The sequence below is a fragment of the Mus caroli genome, unplaced genomic scaffold, assembly GCF_978045245.1.
Source record: "Mus caroli unplaced genomic scaffold, Mus_caroli_1 scaffold_14, whole genome shotgun sequence".
NCBI classification, from domain to species: domain Eukaryota; kingdom Metazoa; phylum Chordata; class Mammalia; order Rodentia; family Muridae; genus Mus; species Mus caroli.
In genome coordinates, this window is record NW_028227269.1 from 26,504,620 (window position 1) to 26,529,903 (window position 25,284).

The window sequence follows — 25,284 nt, forward strand, 5'->3', positions numbered from 1 at the left end:
CTTGGCCAGCCTTAATAGGAAAGAAGGTGCCTAGTCTTACTGCAACTTGATAGCCACGGCTGTCTCGTATGCTTGGGAGGCCTGTCCTTTTCCGAAGAGAAAGGAGGAGTAGATGGGGTAGGAAGAGTAGGGGAGATGACAGGGAGGGGTTGGGAGGAGAGGGGTGAGGGGAAAGTGCAGTGGGGATGGAATAGATGATAGATAGGTAGGTAGGTAGATAGAAGATAGATAGATAGATAGATAGATAGATAGATAGATAGATAGATAGATAGGTAATAGATAGAAGATAGATAGATGGATAGATACATACATACATGATAGATAGATAGATAGATACATAGATACATAGATAGATACATAGATACATAGATGATAGATACATAGATGATAGATAGATAGATACATAGATAGATACATAGATGATAGATAGATACATAGATACATAGATGATAGATAGATAGATAGATAGATAGATAGATAGATAGATAGATAGATAGATAGAAGATAGGTAGGTAGGTAGATAGATAGGTAGATGATAGATAGATGAATAATTAGGCCTATAAAAGTCTGAGGTGCCCCCTTCCAAGCCACCATGTCAGCCCTCTCAGCATCATCATTGCCGACAGGAAGCACAAGACTCCTGGAGACAAAGGACTTCATTGTTCACAGCCACACTCCATCTCTATGAGACTCAAGTAAAGCACGTAGAACTAGCACTCACGGCACCAATATTCAGGGGGGTTGACTCTAGGGACCTGGACCCACTGTAATGAGCAACAGCACGCCTACCCTTTCCCCTAGAAGCAGACGACTCCTTTAGGACACAGCAGTGGGAATGCACTCACGGGCTCCCAGCATCATTTCTTCTGTGCCTGTAAGGTGAGATACAAGGGAGACACCAATTTCATCTTCCAAGTTGGCTTGCTATACAAACATCCTTCATGGAGCAGTCTAAGTCTGCATGGATCAGGCAAAGCCTGTGTAAGGCCCTGGGTTCAGGAGCAGGTAAAGCCTGTGTAAGGCCCTATCATCCAGGAAGCCCCCCACCACCACCTGCCCACACATGCCAACAGAAGAAAATTATCCAGCTTGGCTGTGCTTTTAATCCCAGCACTTGAAAGACAGAGGCAGGGGGATCTCTGAGAGTTTGAGGTCAGCCTGGTGTGCAGAGCAAGTTCCAGGATGGCCAGGGCTACACCAAGAAATCCTGTCTTGAGAAATCCTTTCATGAAAAAAAAAAAAAAACTCAGAGAGAGAGAAGAGAAGAGAAGAGAAGAGAAGAGAAGAGAAGAGAAGAGAAGAGAAGAGAAGAGAAGAGAAAGAAGGGGAGGGGGAGGGGGGAGGGGAGGGGGAGGGGGAGGGGGAGGGGGGAGGGGGGAGGGGGAGAGGTGAGAAGAGAAGAGAAGAGAAGAGAAGAGAAGAGAAGAGAAGAGAAGAGAAGAGAAGAGAAGAGAAGAGAAGAAGAAAGAGAAGAGAATTATACAGAGCGTAGAGCAGCAAGGACCTCCCTAGAAGATTCAAAGAAAGACTAGCTCCCTCCAGGAGCCTATCACCATAATTCACTCTATTCTCCATCCCAAGTTGGGTCCCATGTGATGATTTATTTTCTCTGGGAAGTGAGGGGTTAGTTGTTGTTTGTTTGGTTGTTTGTTTACTAAAACTTCTGACATATAAAAGGCGGAAGCGAAGGTTATTACTCAAGCTCCCCAGAGCTTCAAGGCCAGGTCAGGATGGGTGTGGCTTTGGTCTCTAGGGCTCCATCTGGCCCCTCCCCTTACTGCTCTGATCACTGCTAGTGCCATGTTGAGCCATGCCTTAGAGAGACCTGCACCTAGCAAAGACTGTGGTGGCCTCTGCTCCCCATCAGCCAGTGAGAAGCCAAGGCTCTCCACTCTATAATTTGAGAGGCGTGGAACCCTACTAAATCAACGGTGTGACCCAACTCTCGCTGTGACAGACTGGCTAAGCTTCACATGAATCCCTATTCTACAGACTCCTGGTCTAGATCACTGTATGTCAGGGTGATTTACTTTATCCACATCAATAGATAACACAGCTAATGAAGGAGCTAGAACAAAAACAGCACACATTCCATAGCAGAAATCAGAGGATTTATTTGTTTTCCTGAAATATGGATGTGAAGCAGAACAGCAGTCTTCCTACCCGGATAATAGTGAAAGGAATCTATGTGATAGCGTAACCTATAGAAACATTGGTCACCACCTGGGCAGTCTTTGTGTACTTTATAGGGTGGGCGGCAACTCCTGCCCCTATAGCCAGTTTGATGACTGCTGCAACATTTACTATGCTGGACCAAGACAAGAGCTTCACAGCATCCTTCCGAGTGGTTAGCCATAATGAACGTCTGACAAAGGTGATAATACGCCACCTATTCAGAACAGCACCGGAAGAAAGGTTTCTTCCCCTCCTACGGTTCAAACAGCCCTTCCAACTGTCAATGAGGCCCGGCACTTCCATGCAGAGAGGAACCCGCAGACATGGCGACTGGTGCTCAGGGTTAGTTTGTGGCCGCTGGTGTCTATAAAAGGTGGGGTTCAGATGGCCATCTCCCCTGTCGGCTCTCACAAGTTCTCTTTGTCAAACTCGCACATGAAGTACATGGTAATGTGGCAGGCCACATCATTCCAGCCACCTGAGGCCACCATCTCCACACAGTCCTCCTCATCATAGGCGTTGTTGGGCTCTCCACTGCGCCACTTGTTGAAGGTCTGCATGGGGGAGCGGTCCGAGTACACGAAAGCACCTTCTTTCTCCAGGTCATTGATACCGATGAAGACCCGGGCCAGGCCAGCCTGTGCCAGGTATGAAGCCATCAGGCCATTGGCTGCCTCGTCTTTGGGCATGCTCAGTGTGCCGCCTCGGGCTTGGCAGGACAGCTGGGCATCTGCATACCGCTTCTCCTCCTTCACCAGCAGGTAGATCTTGCTCTCAGTCTCACGCACACCAGCAACAGCTGCAGGGGAGGGCAGTGCTGAAAGCCAGCACTTGCATTTCTATAAACAAACTCAACGCACTCCACCACACCACAGCCACAGGCACGGCAGCGGTGGGCGCTGAGCAGCAGAACATGGAAGCCACTGCTGTCCAGCTGGGGAGAAGGGGGGAGGGGCGGAGTAGGGAAGGGAAAGACCCCAATCCAACGTACCATTTTTTATGAATTTTAGCTCAGTTGTCAGTTGAGTGACCTGGTTGTCCATCTCCCCAATAGCCTTCCTCAGCTGACTGCACTCACATGGAATGCCTAGGAGAAATAACCTGTTATGTTATAGTTTTGGAAAAGAAGGATGTACACACACACACACACACACACCAGATGCATATTCTTCTGAGAGAAGGATCAGGAGACGAGTGTCACAACCTTTAGGGCAGGTACACCTGAGCCTGCCACACCGAATGATGCCTTACAGATCAATTCCAACCCTGAAAAGGTGTGCTTGTGTTTGGGTATTTTGCCTGCATTATGTCTGTGCACCACGTGTGTCTACAGTAACCCAGAGGCCAAAAGAGGGCATCTGATCCCCTGGAACTGAAGTTACAAAGTATTGTGGTTGCTAGAAATCGAAGCCAGGTACTTTAGACAAGCAGCCAGTGCTCTTAATCTCTGGACCGTCAATCACCCCAGCCCCACAGTTTATGTTTGTTTGTTTTATTTTGTTTGTTTTGGTTTTGCGGGGAGGTTTTTTTTTGGGGGGGGGGGGGTCGAGACAGGCTTTCTCTGTATAGCCCTGGCTGTCCTGAAACTCACTTTGAGGACCAGGCTGGCCTCGAACTCAGAAATCCGCCTGCCTCTGCCTCCCAAGTGCTGGGCTTAAAGGCGTGCACCACCACGCCCAGCCACAGTTTATGTTTTTAAAGTATAAACTTAATAGATTTTAAGTCCTTTATGTCGTACCAGGTTCTCCACTGGGGCCAGGGGGTCCGATATCACCAGAATCTCCTTTTTCACCTAGAAGCAAAAAGAAAAATTAAAGTTAGCATTTGGAAGGGGGGCAGGTATCCCTTGAATTAGAATGTGTCAAGTTAAAAATTGTATTTACTGAAGCTGAGGGTGTGGCTCAGTATATATTTATTCAGTATGCATGTCTGAGACTCTGGGTTCAATTCCCATCACTCTCCATCACCATACTCTGTAGACAGCTCTCCCTGCTCTTTATGAATATGGGCATTTGCATTTTGTGGGATTTGGGGGAGCAGCCAATGCCATAAAGGAAGTCAGCTCTGACTCCTCCCCTCGGGGAGTGCTTTACAGGCAACACTGTGTGATTAATTAACACCAGGAGCAGATGAGAGTAGGCCAGCTTTATGTCTCTTAGCACAACAGGAAAATCCAGATGAACATAAAATGGGAGTATGGTAAGCTTGTGGATAGTCAGGACCAGAAAGTTCTCTTTGTCAAACTCACACACTGATCATCCCAAGCTGTAACCCAAGTTCCTCTGAATCCACTCCAGATAGTAGAGTATCACAAAAGGGCATAAACACCAGGACTCCTGACTAGCCTCTTTGTAGGTAGGTGAAGCATCTCTTAACCCTAGCCATCAATCTCAACACACACACACACACAAACACACACACACAGGTATAGAAAACAATGAGAGCAATGGAGCTATCCAGCCACTATAAGATCAAGCCACATGAGTGTGCGCACGTGTGTGCGTGCGTGTGTGTGTGCGTGCATGCACGCACACACACATGCCTATATCAGTCATTTTAGAACCACTAACATACAGAACTATCTCCATGAAGAACTCCACATCTTTAGATTCACGGTCCATGGGCATAGGAAGGAAGCATTTAGGCAGCCCCCCTGCCCATCTCACTCCTCTGTGTTCTGTCAGGAGCTTGAAGACCATCAGACTCTCAGCCTGACCAGGACTCAAGAGGGCAGCCCTACCCAGAAACAAAGCCAATCAACTAATCAAAGCCAAATCAAGGTGGTCCTGGTCCACATATGAGACTTGGAGATGTGCCCAGCACACATGCTGTGTGGAAAAGAATACGTATCCCTTCTGTATTCCTCTTGCTCATTATAGCACTGTCCACAGCAGCCAATGGGGACAGATGGCCTGAATGCCCACAGCCTGGGAGACTGTAGCACAGAACACAGTCTTCTGAGCAAATCACCCACCCTCTTCATCATACCAGTTGTGCCTACTTGCAAGATGCTATCAGATCATGACTAATGGGGGAGTGGGGAGGGTCATTGGACCCTGCCAGCCATTTATATATAGTTCTTCCCTGACTTCATGTGACCTTGGGGTCTCAGGAGTACCAGAAAATGTAAGCTAGCAAAGGTTAACTTTTCATAGAAGTTGGGGGGGACTTCATCACTGTGACTCTCCAGTGTTACTGCTTTGGGGTCCCCCACAGTTCTGCAAGTAACCTTGTCCTATAAACCAAATAAATCCAGTTATCCTCTAGGTTGGACTTTGGTAGGATGGTACGTTGGTTTGCTGTTGGGACCTTAGGAGGAAGGGATAGACATTATTTATGTCTCCTCAGGGAAAGAATTCTCAGAATACTTAGAAAAACAAAAATATGGTTTATCTATGAAGTAGGTGTTATTCAGTGTTAAAATAAGGGAATTTGACAACTGCTACACGATGGATTCGGACAGCATTGTACTAAGAGAAACAAAATGACCACAAAGGGCAAAGCCCATTGTACAATATGGAGGATGGGCAAATTCAGAGACAAAAAGCAGAGTCTGGGTTGTCAGAGCTGGGGAGGAGGGAAGGAGTTACTGCTTAATGGTGCAGTGTCTCCGTGGGGCGATAAAAGGCTTTTGGAAGCAACGGGCACAGTTGCATCACATTCCGAATGTGTTGGCACCACTGAACTGTGCAGCTGGAACAGTTGAAATGGCAGTTTTTATGAGACTTATCCTTTATCTTGATTCTGTAAAGGTTTTGTAGCCTGCAAGTTCCTCAATACTCCATGCTTATCAGGAAGATATCCCTCAGCACACCGACTTGTCCATGATGTCTGATAGCAGGTCCTTCCCAGAGAAGGGACAGCCGAGTGCCCACCTCCCAACACTCTAGGTCAACGGTCTCTTTCTGAAAAGTCAGCACAGGGCTGCAGCAGATCCATGGTGTGGGTCACAACAATCCACCCAAAGCAGCTCACAGCTCAGACTTCAGACCAAGACTTCTTAGGGCCAAGGGTCAACCTGCTCCAGTCCGAGAACCCAGTGGACAGAGCTGAGAAGACCACAGCCAAATTCCTTTATTGCCTCTGATTGCCAGCAGAGCTCTTCACCAGCTATTGGCCACCAAAGCTCAGTCTTCTCCTGGCCAATCCACAACAGGACCCCAGGCCGACCTCAATGAGATCACACAGGAAGCTACATGACCGTTTTGTCCCCCTAGGGTCCCAGTGCTCAGAACATGTCTGCTGACTAAAATGCAGACCAAAGGACATAAAACAGGACAGACAGCATTCAGCTATCTGTTAACTCCCTTGTACCTGATATCCTGGCCACAGGGAGGGAGTCCTAACCTGCCAAAGTCACAGGAGTCACATGCAGCATCAGGTGCTGCCGGACACTGGAGTTTCCTATCTCAGACTTGCTGGTGCCACCTTATGCCCTGTTCAAGCTGAGAGTCATTCTACAGTCTCAAAAGACTGGCAAAATGAACCTAGGAAGTGGGATGAATTCATGACCCAACCTGTGGAGTGAATTCCTGACCACATGAGTCTCTCATCATTTCATCGTGCTTCCTAGGGGAGGAAAAGCTGAAGATTTGAGATCTGAGTCCAGCATCCAGGAGGTTAAATAGTCTGCCCTGTAAGTGCTGCAGGCTGGTATGACTCCACCCACCCTGATGCTCACAGAGCCAGAAACCCCTTTGGTTTCCCTGGAGTGAGAATCCTGTGACAGAGTTTATCAGGGTGACACATGAAAACAAGAGCCCCAGGCAAAGAGGCACAGCCAGTGGCTGTTCTCAGACATCCTGAGCCTAGTGGGGAATATAGGGAGAGATGTGTGTCACAAATACCTTTTGCGCCAATGGGACCAATTTTTCCATGGCGGCCCACAGTGCCTTTCTGTCCTTTGTCCCCCATGTCTCCTGTAGAAAAGAATAAGGTCAAAGTTGATTGATGCACTATTGATCTTACATGCCCCTTCATATCTCTCTCTCTCTCTCTCTCTCTCTCTTTCACACACACACACACACACACACACACACACACACGCCTCTCCCCTTCTCCATTACAAATGCACAGGCAATCTGCCACACCTCCTCATCTCTATCAGATAGTGTGCACATGTGATCTGGCATGCCTACTCCTCCACATCATATATGCGCAGATGATCTTATGTGCTTCCTCCTCACCATCACACATATGCACACACGCACACAAGAAGAGACATCACAAAATACAGGCTCTTCAAGGGCACACATATTACAGTCACAGGATGACTCCTCACAGATAGCCTGCTGGTTTTGTTTCCAAAGGAGAAGATAAGTCACTCAGGTGGCAGAAAGGAGGCAAGCAGCACTCCTGAGTCACTCAGTTAAAGCCAACTCTCCTCTGAGCCTGGTCAGGAAGAGCAGGTCCCTGCCCTGTATCCTAGTTCAATTGTGTCTTCCAAGCTTGTTCTCACACCCAAACTAAAAGCATCCTGGGCTGGATGCTCTTGGGAACAACAAAGCCCTAGGCACCTCTGGTTGCGTTTGAAGGTGGCTCTGCAGGAGACAGATACCACAGGAAGATGCTACTAGAATGTTCTCTACATGCCTCAAGACTGCTTCCTGTCAGCAAGGATTCGCTCCAGTCGCACAAGGCCTCCATCCCTTCTGCTACCCCTCATCCATTGCAAGATGGAGCAGTAGCTGGCCTTACCTGGTCCCAGAGAACACTAATCACTGGACTAAAGCTACACATCTAAGACCAGCTATTCTCTCCCAGCTCCACCACAAACCAAGGCAGAAGACATTTCTCAATGCTGTGTCCTTCCCTGAGTACCCTTGCTTCCTCTGTGGTGCCCTCATAACCTTCTGGGACTCTCACTGGTGAGACACCAAAGCACAAGTAGAAAGCAAGCACACAGCGAAGCGCTGAGGAAGAGACAGGCACCAACTTCACCATGGAAAGGTTCATGGGTAGTCAAGATGCCGTGATCTTTTAATCTTCTGTTGCCCCTAGGGTCACAAAGACAAATGGAAGCTCTCTCAAGACAGACAGGAGGGAGAGCTGTGCTGTGTGCTGATGAAGCACCTGATAGCCCAGCACTTCCCAGAGGGCCTGCTCATACAGAGTGGGTAGAGTGTTCCCTCAGTATAGATCAGAGGGAGTCCAGAGGACAGAGCACTGGCTCCATTAAGCCACAGCTGACTAGAAAACACACCATCCATGGGAAGAGCATGAGAACAAAGTCCTTGCCTGCAGAGCACATCCATGCACACAGATTCTCCTTTACCGCTTCTAAAACCGATTCGTTGCACAGAGGCAGTTCCAAGATTAAGTGACTCGACCAGGTTGGACTCTGAAAGTCCAGCAGAACCATATCAAGAGCCATGATCTGCTGATTTGAAAACCATTCTACTCTCCTGATGCCAGGAGGTGATGGGTAAAGTCTCTGTGGGTGGAAGAGCAGAACAAGCCACTGATCCAGCAGGGTACAGGGGACAATCCAGCAATTGCAACCTAGGGAAGAGGTACAACTGATACATAGGAAAGAGGCCCTGAGGTGGCCCAGGACAGGGGCCCTGACCCATCTGGAGGCTGTGGAGGGGATTTGAGAGGCTATAATGCATCCATGAAGCAGTGGAGCCCACTAGAGAGTCAGGAGGAGGGGGGAGAGAGAGATTCTTGCTTGGGAAACCTGGCCGTGATTGAGAAAAGGACAAGGCAAGCACAGAGGCCAGCCGGTGGCTACCTAGACAGCATCTAGGAGACTGAAAAGAATCTTCCTAACTGGCAAGTGTCTGGGAGTTGACAGCACCTCAGTGTTGGGATATGAGGTGAGGTCAAGTCTTCCAGCCTGGGTACTCAGGTGCAGAGTGGGTCATCCTAAAACCAGGAAAGCCAGAGAGGGTATCCTGTGACCTCTCTGTGGAAGAAAGGCAGTGGGTGTAACATGGGGGCAGAATACGGCTTGACGCTGGTAAAGAAGGAATATAGAGGGATCAGAGGGCACCAGAAAAGATGGGAGGCAGGCTCAGTAGCAACTCCGTGAAGCCCTACAGGGGGCACGGGGAGGGCATTCAGAAGGGAGAAAGGCTGAGACCAGGGAAGGCAACAGCAGATCCATCAGGATATCAGTCAGCGCCTTGATCAATGAGTTAAAGAACAGGAAAAGAAGGGGAGACTTTAGCAATTGTGCCCAATCTCTGACATCAGTGTAGTTCATGCTAGACCATGCAATTGGGTTTTTAAGGAAATCACACACACACACACACACACACACACACAAACACACAAAAATAGCTAACGTTTTAATGAAGTCTTTGGCTGCATGGAGCATGGACGCTACAGATTGGACATGTCAGAATGACCCACTGAAGCCCCACCGTGGAGGTGGGGACAGAGCAGCTCCCCACATGCAGGAGCTTACCCATCTGCCACCTGGGGACTCTTGCCCCACCCCAACCCCACTTCACTGCTCTTGTGTATAAAGAACAGACAGGTTTGTCATCCCAATACACAGGCTTGCCACATGTCTAGACAGACAGAGCCTGGGAAGATGGATCCTAGAAAGTGAAAACCAAAGATCTTACCCTGGAAAGACCACCTCCCACTAAATGCCCCAAACCTTGGGAGATCTGTTGCCTACTACCACAAGGCTGGCGGGATTGAGGCTTCCAAGTGTGCATGCTGAATCTGTTGTGTGCTGTGTAGGGAAGGGTGGGAAGGGATCCAGAGGTCTCTGGACCACTGTGGGGCTGCTTCCCTTTAAAGAGTCTAACTGGTTCAAGGCTGTGGTAGAGGAAAAGTTATACCACGCCTTTGTCTTCTCAGCCTTCCAGCCACATAAGGGATAAGAAAGTTGGGTCCCTGAGGTAACAGGCAGACAGGAATAAAGAGGCTCAAAAATCCCTGGAGGAGAAACACCTGCATCTCAAAAGCCCCAGGGTGATTTTTTTTTCTTTCCAGCAACCCCCCCCCACCTTAACATAACAATCAATTAGCACTCTATTGTCCAATTCAGTCCACCGACTGAGTGCGTGCAGCAGAGTCCAGCATGAGTCCGGCTCTCATAAATCAGCCACAACCTGAGGCTGATTTGAGAACACTTGGCTTCAGCCCATCCCTAACCCTCACAGCCCAACAGGAGCAGGGATTCAAAGCTGTTGCTGACACTTGGCTCCTGATACCAGCTGGCACCACACTCAGCTCCTGTCCTTGGAGAAGTGCACGTGCCAAGCCCCTACCATCAGGGAACACAGGAACTAAGAGCAAGTGTGGAGAATGGGGCACGGTGGAGCCAGCAGCAACTCAGCACAGAGGATGTGAAGGGCACAGTGAGGCAGAGTCTGGAGCCCTAGAAAGCAAACACTGCCAGCTGGCCTGGGTAGGCAGCAGCTTGCAGCCTTTAGGGGGCCCCTTGGGCCCCTGAGTGCTGGACAATGCACATAGCATTGATGCCATTGGTTTAAGATGTGCGGAGGTCTGGGGAGAAGAGGAGTGAGACAGCCCTAAGTCTGCACATCCTCTCTGACCTTACAGAGCTGAGTAACCCCGGACAAGTTGTTTAATCTCTCTGAGTCTTTGTTTCCACCTCTGTAAACCTGGAGTCTGGGGCTGGGGTATAGATTAGTTGAGAGAGCACTGGCTAACATGCTCAATGCTCCAAATTCAATCCCCAGTATGGTGTAAACTGGCATAGTAGCACATGCTTGTACTCCTAGCATTCGGGAGATACGTGTAAGAAACCCAGCAGTCCAAGGTCATTCTAGACTATATATAACTTCAGGACCAGCCTGAACTACATGAAACCCAGCCTCAGAAAAATAAAAATGTAAACTGGATATGGTGGCCCACATCTTTAATCCCAGCACTTGGGAAGCAGAGGCAGATAAAACCCTGTGAGTTCAAGACCAGCCTGGGTCTTCATAGTTAAGATTCAAGTTAGCCAGAGCTATAGAATGAGATAGAATGAGACCCTACCCCAAAATATATACAAGAGGTTGGAGCGATGATTTAGTGGTTAAGAGCACTGGTTGCTTTTACAGAAGACCTGGGTTCAGTTCTCAGAATCCACATGGCAGCTCACAGCCATCTATAACTCCAGTTCCAAGGAATCTGATATTTTCTTCTGGAAACAAGCACACATATGGAATGTAGTGTGTGTGTGTGTGTGTGTGTGTGTGTGTGTGTGTGTGTGTGTGTATTCAAGAAAAATACTTAAATACATAAATTAACTCTTTTGTAAAATAAGAAGCTGAATCCTGTGGTAAAGGATTTTGAAAAGAAAACACCCACAAATAAGTCATTTGTCCTCTCCCCCAGTGACCACCCCAATGCCTGACAGCCTTGCTCAGTGGCTCTATGCCACCACAGAGCTTGGCTCAGTGGCCCCTGTGCTGGGTCTACACCTATGAAACAGAGTTGGCAGCATGCCTCTAGTTGGATGCTAGAGAAGCAGGCACACCACCCAGAACTGCACCTGGCACATAGCAGGTGGGATACACATGTCCCCAGCAACAACCATTCATCATCACATGCAGAGTCACTCATGTGTCTGGATGTGTGGCAGCCTCTATAGACAGCCCCAAGGGCCAGGTGCACATGCACCTGCAGGTTAACACAGTCCCAAGTGATTGATGGATACCAAAGCCAGCTAGGACGGGCTTAGACATGGCTTCTTTCAGTCTGCCTGAGATTCCACCACCACTCACCACCCAATCCTTGAAGGCAGAAGGAACAAGTGAGGGGCTACAGTGAGGTGTATGGCAACCCCAGGTAAGGTCTGTTCCCTTCTCCATCCTTAAGGAACAAATGCAGACAATTCTCGTATGCCGTGCCAGGATAGTACATTCAAATGGGTGACTAAGTCCAATGCTGTGTATATATATTCGTGTGTATGCATGCATATATATATATACACACACATATATATATATACTTACACACACACATATATATGTGTGTATATATATATACATACATACACACATACATACATACATATACACACATACACATATACATACTACATACACATTTGGCTAGGCTGACTATGCATCCTCAGCACTGGACTTACACATTGGCACCACTGTGCCTGACTTTTTCACATGGGTTCTGGGCCTGAACTCAGACCCTCGAGCTTGCATTGCAAGTGCTTTGCTGACTGAGCCACATCCCAGCCCCTCACTTCCACCTTTTGATGAGCTAAGCAGTCATTCTAAAAAGTCTGTGCTGAAGTCCTGCTCTGCAGGACCTGAGAATAGAATCTTTAAAGAGGCCCATGGGTATTCACTGAGGTCAGACCCTGATCCAACAGTGCCAGTGGCATTCGAAGAGGAAACACTGGGTATGCACAGAAGACAGGCTGCATGGGGACTCAGGGGAAAGAAAGGGCAGCTGTCTGCAAGCCATGGAGAAAACAGCCCTGCCCTATCTAGACCTTGGATTTCCAGTCTCCAACACTCAATGAAACAAATCACCATAGTTCAAGTCCTAGTCGGTGGCTCTCCACAGCAGTATTAGTGTAGAGAAAATATCTTGTTTCTGTAAGGATGTGACACCTGTCAACTATAAATCTTTAGTGTATAGGCAAGAAATAGAAGGTGGAAGGCAGGCGGGATTCTGGGATAGTGCCAGGCAGTAGATTTACCCGGAAGATGTGATGAGACAGACACATGGTACCTGAGCTCAGGGAACAAGCCACAAGCCAGTGGGTAGATTAGAATAAGTGGATTATTTTACGTTATGGTCTAGTCATAGAAGAGCCTAGCTATATGGCCAAGGTAGTTGTAAATGTATTTTGAATCTGAGTCTTATTTCTGGGAACACGGGGCAGGTAGAACAACCTAACTTCTACAACAAGATGACTGACCCAGTTGTCTTTTGCTTCAACACAGAAGCAAGTTACAAAATGGAGGTGACTTCCACAGGTCACACAGTGAACCAATGAATACCATTGTCCCGTGATTCCAAGCACAAACTACATGCAAACAGATCCAAGTCCCAGGTCTCCATTCACAAGAGTTCTGGCTGGCTTGGAACTCACTGTGTAGACCAGGCTGGCCTTGAACTCATGGGGATTTACCTGCCTCTGCCTCCTACGTGCTGGGATTAAAGATGTGAGCTGCCACATCCAGCTTCACTTTCACACAGAATTGGATAAGTTGTAATCATCCTTAAACCTGTTTTCTCACCTGTAAATGATGTCCTATATGTCCCCACAACCCCAGGTCACTAGATAAGGAAGCCAGAGTGACATGCATAGATCATAGACAGGTACCAAATGACTGGATTCTACCAAACCAATGTCACCTGACTACATCAGGGCTCCAAATGTGCCTCAGCTCTTGTACAGGGGACTTTACCCAAGTCTGCCTCTGTGGTGGTACCCACAGGGTACCCCCAAGCTTACTCCCCACTGGCCCAGGAAGTACTGGAGGGTACACTTCTAAGAACCAGGGCTGAAGGTCTTGTGCAGACTCATAGTCTTCTAGGCCTATAGGAAAGCAAGCAACGGCCTCTTGAGGTCGTGCTGTAACCGTTGAGTATGAGGGCCATTGGCCAGTGACAGTCAGACAACCCTACCTTTCCTGTCTAAGCACTTCATTCCTTCTGTCCCAGCCTGACCACTAGGCCCCAATCATGGCACCTCAAGTATGAGAAGACTGGGTACACTCACAAGAGGGCCTCTGTGAGACAGTCTGGGCTAGGCAGACAGAGCCATCGCCTCCCTGAGAACATCTCTGGGCCTACCCCAGTCCTTCTCTGACCCTCCAGAACGAGAGCAGCCGCTGAGAGTAGAACATCTGCTAGGGTCGGGTCTGGAGCTGAGCAATCCAAACATACATACACACAGCATACACACATGTATATTAGACACAGGTGCACACACATGAACATGCATACTATAAACACATCAATGTATACACACTGTCCTACTTTACTTTGTCAACTTGACACAACCTAGAGTCCTCTGAGAGGAAAGCCTCAACTGTGAAATTGCCTAGATGAGACTGGCCTACGGACCTGTCTGTGAGGCATTGTCTTGATTTGTTCATTGATGCATGTGAACCCAGCCCACTGTGGGCAGAACCATGCATAGGCAGGTGGTTCTGGGCTATATAAGAAAGCCAACTAAGCATCCGTCTGTGAGTAAATGGGAGAACAAGCCAAAATACAGAATTTCTCCCATGTCCCTGCCTCCAGGTTTCTGGTTTGAGTTCCTACCCTGACTTCCTCAATGATGAACTGTAACCTGTGTGCTGAAATAAACTCTTTCTCCTCTAAGTTACTGTTGGTCAAAATGTTTTAGCACAGCAAGAGAAACAAAACTAACTAGAACACACATATACAAATATGTATACACAGAGTATACATATGCACCACACATAAGCTTGACTGTACAACTAGATGCTTCATAATCATACATACATGTAATGCATGTATACAAACATGCATATATACAAACACCTCAAACCTATTCACATATGTATATGTAAATATGTGTGTGCACATATATAAAATACATATAAGTCAATTCATTCACATACATATGTGTTCATACAAAGATATAGTGTGCTATATACCATACATACACACAAATGTACATGTGAATTCAAGCATATATACATAGAACATTTGTACACATATACATATGTGCACTTATATGTGGACACAAAAACACATGACACTTTATATATGCATACTTACATTCAGGCATAGAAACATACAAATAGTAATTTTTGTGTGGGCATGCATGTCCACATATAAGCACATACTGTACATATAATACATATGCATGTGTATGAATATATATGTTATACATGTGTGCAAGCACATGTGTATAGGCATACAGTTGATCCTCACACACCCCAGAACAGTGAAGTTATTTAGCACTGAGTTAGTTTACCCAAAGAAGCAGAGGGGACTGTTTGCTACCTGACCCTCTACCATCATAACTTCACATGGGATCAGTCGCTGTTGCTGCTGATGCTGATGCTGATGCTGATGCTGATGCTGATGCTGATGCTGCTAGGACTATACTAGCATTTGGGAGTGTTGAGGAAAAAGAAGGGATGAAAACCTCTGTGACATCTAGACTATCTGCCCATCCTCCATTTGGTCACAGGCTTGTTTTAGCTCCATGGGCAAAGTGGTGTCCCAGTTACAAAGCTAAACTTCCTGCAGGAGGAGATTCCCACAAAAGCTTGCACTTCCTTCCTACTTCCGGGAAGGTCTTCTGGCTGCTCCACAAGACCACAGGACATTAAGCTTTATGCAATATACACACTAGGTCAGCTGTGCCGAGACATGTTTAGAGCCTGTGCCTTTAAGCGGAGAAGCTCACTGAGACACTCAGGATGCCAGGAGCCATTGTGACTTGCCGTCCTTACAGCCCATTACTCTAACGAGAAGTGGGGTGGCTCCCATTTGTCCTCCAGACACGCAGGAGGATAGGAGCGGGCGGGCAGCTCACAGCAGGTGCGTGATTCTTATTAATTTTAATGAAGATATCAGCGCCCTTTGAAGTAGAGATGGGGCAAAGGGGGCACTTGCAATTCAGCCTCCTCAGCGATTTTTATGAAGGATGGCGTGTGCGCCACAGCTCATGACAGCCCAGCGCTGGCACAGCTGCCCTCCACTGCCTGTGCCAGGAGGGGCCTCAGCCTCTATGGCAGGGGAACGCGGTGGCCACCCGCTCTTCTCACAGCATAAGTCTGGGAACCAGACAGAAAAATCTGGGACAGCACACACATATCAAGTCACATCAGCAGAGCCACTCTGCGCCTGCCACACAGCACGCTACTCAAAAATGCAGATACTGTTCTTGTCTCAATAAAGGGCAGATGACAGCAGGCAATTCTGCTGGCACCACTCTGCCTGGCTTTGTTTCAGAAAACTGGATTCACCAGCAGGCTTTCCCTTGGCAGGGGGCTGCTCACTCTGCAAGTCAGCCACTTCCTCCAGACCAGCCCACTGGGTGGGCACAAGTTACATCTGGTGAAAGCTGAGCTGTCCAGCCCAGAGTGGGGAGCCCACCGCCCTGGGAAATGCCGCCTGCAGCAGCAGCACCTAGGCCTATTAGTACAAGCTAACCTCAGTGCCTTCCACAGGTTGTGGGGGGGGGCCCACAGGGGGTACACATAGACAGGGCCCTCAGCCAGAGCTGAGATTACCCAAGGAGTTCAAAGAGACTTAAAGATATTAAATCTCAAGATATATTTCAAACATCTGAAAAGGGCTTTCAGGGTACCAGTGTTAGGTTGAGCCCCAGGCACACAAAATTTAGGGCAATGTAGATCCGTCCTCATTGCCCACATGCTGCAGGAGTGTCAAGGAATAAGAAGAAATGGTGACATGCTGCTCAACTGCAGCACTCACTGAGCACCCGTCACAGCATGTTTTGAAGGTACCAGTCACTAACAGGTCCACCTCCTGGGATCTCCAGTGGATCTTGTTTCTATAAGATCAGGCTATATAAGTAGTGGTGGGTGACAGAAGAGCGGCTTCAAACTCTGCCAGTGTGAGAGATGACAGACTTTAACCTCTAAGTGTGAGTGGAAATAAATCCATTCTAGAGTTGCTTTGGTCAGAGTGTCCTCTGTCATGACAACAGAAAAGGAAGCAGCCAGTACACTGGGTGTGGTGCTGCCCACCCTTTACCGCAGCACTCAGAAGGCTGAAGCAGGAGAATGATTTCAAAGCCACCCTCGGTTGCATAGCAAGTTCATGCCCAGCCTGTGATACATGAAAGCCTGTCTCAAAGAAGAGAGTCAGAAAATTCCACGTTAACAATCAGACCCCAGTAGCCTGTGATGCTCACACACACCTAGAGCCTATGCATCTCACCCCACATGGCCCAAATCAAGAACAATGACTCCTGCTGTAACATTTACTTAAGATAACAAGGTGCCTGCTTGTCTATCCAAATATAAGCCCACTCTTGGACACAAGGTTAAACCATGTAGCTCCCCTTAACCTGTATAAAAAAGTCTTTCTTAGGGTCTCTTCCCTCCCATCTCCTCCCATTCCATCCCATCGCTTCCCTTCTCTCCTCCCCTCCCCTCCCCTCCCCTCCCCTCCCCTCCCCTCCCCTCCTCTCCCCCTCCCCTTCTCTGAGTTCAGCCCCTGCATCTGTCTCCTGCAGTGCATTTCTTCATTAAACCTTCTTGCATCTGTTCTGATCTGGTCAATGCTTTTACCCCCATGCCTTCAGCTGCCCTTCATTTCTGGCACAATACTACAGTTATTATCACAGTTTGGAATATGCTGCTTTGGTTGAAGTGTCATGTGTTGTATTTTGTTTTGGTTTTATTTTCAATGGGAGGGGGGGTTGGTTTTGTTTTGTTATGGTTTGTTCTAGAGACAGTATCTCACTATGTAGCCCAGGTTGGCCTCAAACTCACCACCCTCCTGCCTCAGTCTCCTGAGTGCTGGATGGTAGGCATGCATAACCACATTGACTGTATGTGGAACACAGCAAGAAAAAAAAAATACAATAAATGTGAAGGAAGAAAGAGAGGAAGTGAAATTCCTTGGGGAGGCAGAGCACAGTACTAACATGACAGGAGCAAGCAGGGAGCACAGGCTTGCGGTTCTATGTAGGCCTCTTCAGGGGGACGCTGAGGAAGAGGCACATGCCTGGACCCTATATGCAGGTCCTAGGGAAGCAAAACGCCAGGAGTCTTAATCCCCAAGAATCCTCAAATCAATAGGAAAGCAAGGTCTCAAAGCCACACGTTAGAGAGATTGTCCACACCTCCAGGAGGTAATGGGGAAGAGCTGGACCATCCCCAACAAATGGGTCGAGAGGCCCCAGCAGGAGCCACCCACAGCACATACCATGCAGATGTCTGTAAAGCATGCAACCTTATGGAGAAGGCAGCTCACGCCTCACCTTGTGGGCCTGAAAGCTAGCCAGGCTGAAAGGTAGGGAGCAGCAAGGCCAAGCCCAGCTACAGATATGGGTCATGTTTGCAGTTGTGAGACAGAGGGCTCTGGGCAGCCTTGGGACTGCTTTAAGGAACAGAACTGTTGGTGCTGCATCTACCCAGGGCAGGGGAAACCTACCACCTTCTGGACCTGGATTTCTCCACAACCCAGCAATAGTTGGAATTAAAGCATGGTGAAACAGAGCTTTCTAGAAGGAGTCCAGCTGTACCTCCTAGCACCGTGGCAGAGATATGAGGACACAGCCCAGGAGGCCTGGAGTTACTCATGATCTCCCTGCCTGTGCATTACCACATCCACCCAAACTTGCAAATGCACACTCAGTCTAATGAGCAATGCAAGATCAGAGTACATCTTGAAGCTACACACACACACACACACACACACACACACATACACACGCACACAAACAAATACACACACATACATACATAAACAAACACACATACATACATACTCACACACACACAAACATACATACATGGCTGCAAACATCCAAGAAAATGTGAACCTTAGGTAAGTCAAAATAATCACACAGCTCAGCACAGCAATTGCTGAGTAAAAAGTATGAGGAAACCTTTGCAGCCTCTCCTGCAGCAATCCCCAAGATGTCTTCTGCAACTGTTTGCACAAAAGGGGTGAGACACAGAAACATGTTTGCCGATCCATAAGATCTCTCTGTGAAAATGAGTAAAACGTTATCAAGGGCCACGGAGACAAGTGTGGACCCCACAGCAAATATCTTGGTACATTTTGACCTCTGAAATGTGATAATATCCCATTCATCATTTGTGATTCATTTCTAAGAGTAACAGGAAAAAATAAGAAGTAACAGTTAGTGCTTGGGGTTGACGGAGGGGTTTGATGGTCAAGTCTCACCTGACAAGGGCCTCACAGTTCACGAGCTCAAAACCACAGCCTGTGCCCTTGACCAGGAAGAGTCCGTAAAACACTCTTCAAAAACTTTCAAAGATTTTCTTCTGATAGTTTTTTTAAACAGAAAGAGACTTTCCAGTGTCCCAAGATCGGCTGTGGCGCTGGCCAGTGCATGTTCTCACAGGTGGGGCACACAAGTTGGGAGTGCTCTCCTTTCTCTTCTTTATTCATTCACTTGTTTTCAAAGACAGGGTCTCCTGCTGTGTAGACCAGGGTAGCCTGGAATGCACAGAGATCCATCTGCCTTTGCATCCAGAATGCTGGGATTTAAGGCATGCACCACCACACCTAGCCTGACAATGCTTTTCTTTACAGACTTTTCTTTCCTTTTCTTTTTCTTTTTCCCAAGACAGGGTTTCTCTATATAACCTGTCCTAGAACTCAATGTGTAGGCTGCCCTCAAACTTGAGATCCATCTCTAGCTGCCTCCTGAGTGCTGGGATTAAATTTGTGTGCTACCTCTGCTTGGCTATATAGCTTTTAATAATGATTTTTTAAAAATGTAAACTAGACAGAGGTAGACAGAATTATGTGAGTTCAAAACCATCCTGCTCTACATAGCAAGTTCTAGGCCAACTAGAGCTACATAGTGAGAGCCTGTCTCAATCAATCAATCAATCAATCAATAAAAGGCAACAAAGCCTTGGGACCAAAGACATGGCTTGGTGGTTAAGAGCACACACTGTTCTTCCTGAGGAGCAGCAATATCAGATAGCCCACAACTGCCCGGAACCACATCTCCAAGGGAATCTGACATGTCTTACTTCTGTGGACCCTTGCATTCATATGTATATCACACACACACACATGCACACACACACATACATACATACATACATACACACATGCACACACACACACATACATACACACACAGGTACACACACGTACACACATACATACACACATACATACACACATGCGCACACACATACACATACATACACACACACATAATTGAAATAATAAAAATAAATCATTTTAAAACTAGTGATTGCTGCTTTTCAAGAAAGCCCAATAGACACTGCAGATAACTCCAGCTCCAGGGGCTCCATCACCCCCTTCCGATCTCCATAGACACTGCACTCACATGCACAAACCCATACACTGACTATCACAAGGACAAGTTTGGACCACATTAGTGCTACGGGATGCCAAAGACCCCAGGAGACCAGTTTCCATGAAACTTTTTGCCTCAGGACTGCAGCCAAGCTTTTGGGTGTGGCACATAGACACTGCACTCACATGCACAAACCCATACACGGACACATACATATGCACATAATTTTTAAAAATAGTAAAGCATTTTAAAATTTAATACAAAATAGTCAAGATGATGCCATCCTATAGATGACAACCATACACACTGAGCACCTGCTGTTATGGAAGTCCTTTCACACTTAAGTAATCATGTATGTTCAAATTCCATTACATACATGTACATAAACTAGAGAAGGTCCACCCTCTAGCTCCTTCCCTTGGACATCTAGTTCCTGAGTGTTCTGATTCTTTCGATGCATATCCTGGCTCCCCGCTTTTGTGAGTGATGTGGCTACCCAACATCCACAGCCTGGTTCTCTACATGTGTACCTTCATTCTTATACACACATGTTCTTATCCCTGTGCGTGCGTGTTCTGGTTCCTTCACACACAGACTTTACCTCCTTTCCACAGGCAGAATCATATTGTTATATTTAAGTGGAAACCACTTCCACTCAGCCATGTCTGCTCGCTCTGTGTCTGCTTGCTCCGTAGGTGTGTCAGCTACTTTTGCCTGTGCCCTACCTCCTTCCACCCTTCCTTCACGGCTGCACTCTCATTTAATACAGCTGTGATCCTGAACCTTGGCATTCAGGGAGTCACCACTGTGTTTCCAGAGCACAGTGTTTTTCTCAGGGCCCTGCAGGCCAGCACTGTGCCTTTCCCTCGATAGCCTCTGCCTCAGTTGATCTCTGCCCCCTCCCTCTTCCAGCCACCTCCTCCGCATGGAGGCTGGAACGGTGAATACCTTTTTCTCCTGTAGGGCCGACTCTTCCTGGCCGTCCTGGGGCTCCTTTGTCTCCCTTTTCTCCTGCATCCCCTGTGGAAGAAGTCATATCTGTTTAGGCACGGTCTGTCTAGGACAGGGCTAGCTATGGTGTTATGCATCCATACAGAAGTACTAGAAAGGCTCTCACACATAGTACAGCCAGTCTGGCCCGACTCCCTGTCCACCCTACTGCATGCCTAGACCAGCATCACCAGGGAGAGCTCTGAGTGCCCAGGTCTAAGCTTAGGATGCTCCCTACGCTGCTTTATTTTTGGGGGAACAGATTTTTCCCTCCCTCTACTGTCCCTTCTGGCCTGGTTCCCAATCTTCTTCCCACCATACAGGACTCTCCACAGCACTCCAGCCATAAGGATAAGTGAGGAGGAATGTATCAGGTGGCCCCCAGGGAAACATCATGTAGTCTGGTGACATGCTGGGAGAACAGACCAGGATGTCCACTGGTCCTCTCAGCATGACACATGGAGCACTCATTCTGGCCTTCCATGCGGAATTCCTGAGATCAATAAAGTATGCTGTTCATGTCTGGGGGTTCAATGGCCAGGTACAAGAGACAGAGGTGTAAATAAGCAGTCAGCATATCTGACAAGGTGAGTCTGTGGGGGTGAAGGAGCTGGGTCACGGAATCAGAGGACCATACCTATTCTCTAACCCTTACCAAATGACCTTCCTACAACACAAGTTTGATTCTTCTTTTTCCTTCCTAAAAGACAGAAAGTCACCAAAGGATAGATATACTGAGTTATAGACTCGTCTGGCCTCAAACTCACAGAGATCTATTTGTCTCTGCTTCTTGGTCTACACATCCTTGTCTATATAGTGAGTCCTAGGCTAGCCAAGGAAGGCTACAGAGTGAAACACTGTCACAAAAGGAAGAAAAAGGAAGAAGAGGAAGATGAGAAGGTGGTGGTAGAGGAGGGGGAGGAGGAGGGGGAGGAGGGGGAGAAAGAAGAAGAGAATGAAGAGGAGGAGGAAGAGGAAGAGGAGGGAGGAGAGGAGACGGAGGAGGAGGAGGAGGAGAAAAAGAGACAGAGAGACAGGAGACATGGCTGTGTACGGCAATGAGCATGACAGCAAGCCCACTGGGACCCTCTGATTGAAATTCACCCTCGCAGCTAGAAAACAGTGGCCAGAAGAAGGGGCTCACTCACTTCCCATGAGAGAAAACATTAGCGTGAGGAGTTCTCCTCGCTAAGAAACGGTCATCTGCGAAGCCCTGATGGTTTTGTTTTGAGGTTATCAAATTGAGGTTGAAGAAAAGAAAAACCAAAACCGAAACAAAACAAAAAAACCCTCATAAATGCCCAAGCCCATCTCATAGGAACTCCAGGGAGCAGAGAGAAAGAAAATGTCTGAGAGTCTGAAGAGCTGCCAGATGCACTTTCCAAGGCTGAGATTGGGGGGCGGGTGGCTGGGGGGGGGTGGCGAGAAAGCAAGAACACAATAAAAGCCTGCAGAGACCCACTCGGGAAAAATCCGGGCCAAATAGCAAAGAAATGTCAGCGACACTGCAGAAGAAACGTCGCCGACAAAGAGAACATTCTGCGAGCTACCCAGGAGGAAAGATATTTTAAGTCAAATTGACATGAGAAGTCTCATTAGCCACATAGGGTATAAGATGGGATGAGGCACAAACTTCAGCCAAAGTGACATGGGATTATTCAGATCAGATGTCTCCCTAGTGAAGTGGCTTTTAAGCTGAAGCTGTGCAGTGAGCAGGAAGCAGCCAGCCAGAGCAGAGGAAAGAGACATGGGTCAGCACAGGCTGAAGGGAAGCAAAGGCTGTCCAGATGTCTGCCAGGGATAGACTGAGGGGCTGGACCACAGGGGACAACATGATCACCCATGAAGGAGCAACAGCAAAACCCACTGCTGCAGAGACCCACCAAAGATGGGTAAGGGTGGAGACATGTTTCTTCCCTAGTACATGCATCACAGTGTGTGTCACAGTAAGCAGCTACCACGGCCCTTCTCTCCACGGGGCTGAAATCTCTGGTCACCCAGAGCAGCTGAAGGAAGGCCTCCACCACGGGAGAGGCATTGGCACTGTTCACTGAGAGGCAACCCTAGGCACACCTTCCAGCTTTTCTGGAAGTTTTCTAGCAAGCTCCCAGAGTTTGCGCATGGCTCTCACTCATTTGAGGCAGACAGTTGGATGTGCATAAGTGAGAACATGGCCTGTGAGAGCTGAGTGACAGGCCAAGGACAGGCTCTGGGCCTGACCACAGCTTCTTTGGTCCCTAATCCCTACCTGGATTAGGGTAAGGCTGGGTGAACTAGACTATCATCCACCACATTGTCACTTACCTGACAACCCTGCCTCTTAAGAAAAGAAGGCAAGAAGGTCACTAAGCTCACCACACAACTTCTACCCGACCTCCCCTTTCATCCTGGGTCTGATTTTATTAAAAGCTGTTCATCTTGATTCCCAACTCACCTCCTCTCCCAAACAAACCAGGAACCTCTCAGCTCACGTGTTACAAGAATGTTCTCCCTGGTGTGAAGGGGAAGCTAGGGAATGTCTAACCCATCCAACCCCCATGCCCCATCTAAGATCCCGAGGCAAAGTTCAGCTTCACCCAAGGTCATGCTGGAGAACTAATGAATTTAATGGGTGAGGGGTTATGTGCAAGAGTAGGAATGAGAAATAACACACCAGTGAGGACATTTAAAACATGATGCATGGGGTTGGGGTGATAACTGTCAGTAAATGCTTGCCCCAGCAAGCTTAGGACTGGAGTTGATCCCCAAACTCCACATAAAAGGCCAAGCAGGAGAGTCCCTGGGGCTCCTGGCTAGCCAGACTGAGACTAATTGGTAGGCAGCAAGTCAATGAGAGACCCTAGCTCACAAACCAAAGTTGATATGCCTGAGGAACAATACCAGTGACTGATCTCTGGCCTCCACACACAAGCATACACCTTTGTGTATATACACACACACACACACACACACACAGGACCTGTAAATTATATATATATAAATATATATCAGAAAAGTTTCTTCACTCAAGTGTTTTTCTCCTGGAGAACCTTCCCATGTAACCCACAGTGGGTAGAGGGGGACAAGACCCCTGAGCTTCCCACTACTGACCCCAAAAAACATGCCCAGGCTCTGAAGTCCCCCCTAATGCAGTTCCTCAAATCTATCCATGATTACATTATGTCCTGAAACTACTTTATCATAAAAAGTTGTTTTTGCTAGCTACGATGGAGCACACTTTCGATCCCAGCACTCCAGAGGCAGAGGCAGGCAGAGTTCCGTGGTGATTCTAATCCAGGCTAGGCTACATATCGAGTTCCCAGCTAGCCAGGGCTTCAAAGTGAGATCCTTTTTATCAAGAAGAAATTTGACCTCTGCCTCTAAAGGTTTTCCACCCAAGATGGTGGAAACCTTCCCAAGAAGCTTAAGTCTAAATCCAGCTGTTCCTGGAGGCCTTAGAAAGAAACCCCCAAGCGGTCATCAAGATCAAAGATGTCTCCAGCACTGCTCAGAGCTCAGGGGGGTGGCAGGGGCTCCTTACCTGTGTTGATAAACAAACCCTGGAGAATGGCATGTACCTAGGATAAGATTTCTGTGACCCTCTCCACTCACACAGAGAACCCAGCTACACAGACCTCTTTTTCCCCCATGAGTTCTGAGGAGGCATCTTTCTATCCGAACAGGTTGACATTCCATCTGCCATCTCAATTTCTACTGTCAATAGCACTGTTTCCTTTTTGCTCATAGCACTGGTTTACCATTTGCATCTTCTCGAATCAGATCTAGATCTGTGAACACAAAACCTTCAGCCAGGTCAAGCTTTGGCACTACCTGACCCGACTATGAAGGGGTGTGTCCATCATTTTCACGTAGTGCGTGAAATAGTTGGATATACTCATTGTCAGTGAAGAAATGCCACAGGCATCCCTGGACTTTTGTCCTTTTTGCAAATGTTTCTGCAAGCAGAATTCACCCCTTCAAGCCGTGAGATGTAAACACTGGCGTAAGAGAGAAGGGAAGAGGCTGGCTGACCTCAGCAGTCTGGCTTATGCAGGAGAGGACCACAGGAGTGGGCCTTAATACAAGGCTCCTGAAGAGAAGGCTGGGTTGCATATACATCGCTAACCAGAAATCCACAGTTTCTTAGCTGGAAAGAGTTTAAATGTCATGGAGCCTTGGTCTCCTAGTCAGAGAATCCCAAGGCCCAACAG

General features: G+C 47.8%; 1 protein-coding gene across 2 annotated transcripts in view; it reads right to left on the bottom strand.

The window, feature by feature from the left end:
• Positions 1–2,094: 2,094 nt before the first annotated feature.
• Positions 2,095–25,284, bottom strand: part of Colec11 (collectin subfamily member 11) — a 29,418-nt gene continuing 6,228 nt past the window's right edge. Inside the window, exons 3-7 of one of the 2 annotated variants that reach the window (XM_021179058.3) lie at positions 21,053–21,124; positions 7,023–7,094; positions 3,914–3,967; positions 3,167–3,262; positions 2,095–2,992 (exon numbers count right to left, since the gene is read on the bottom strand). In XM_021179058.3, the coding sequence (XP_021034717.1) occupies positions 2,583–2,992; positions 3,167–3,262; positions 3,914–3,967; positions 7,023–7,094; positions 21,053–21,124 (704 nt within the window). In that variant the 3' untranslated portion in view covers positions 2,095–2,582. The remainder of the gene's footprint in view (positions 2,993–3,166; positions 3,263–3,913; positions 3,968–7,022; positions 7,095–21,052; positions 21,125–25,284) is intronic. The other variant, XM_021179059.3, reaches the window with a different exon arrangement.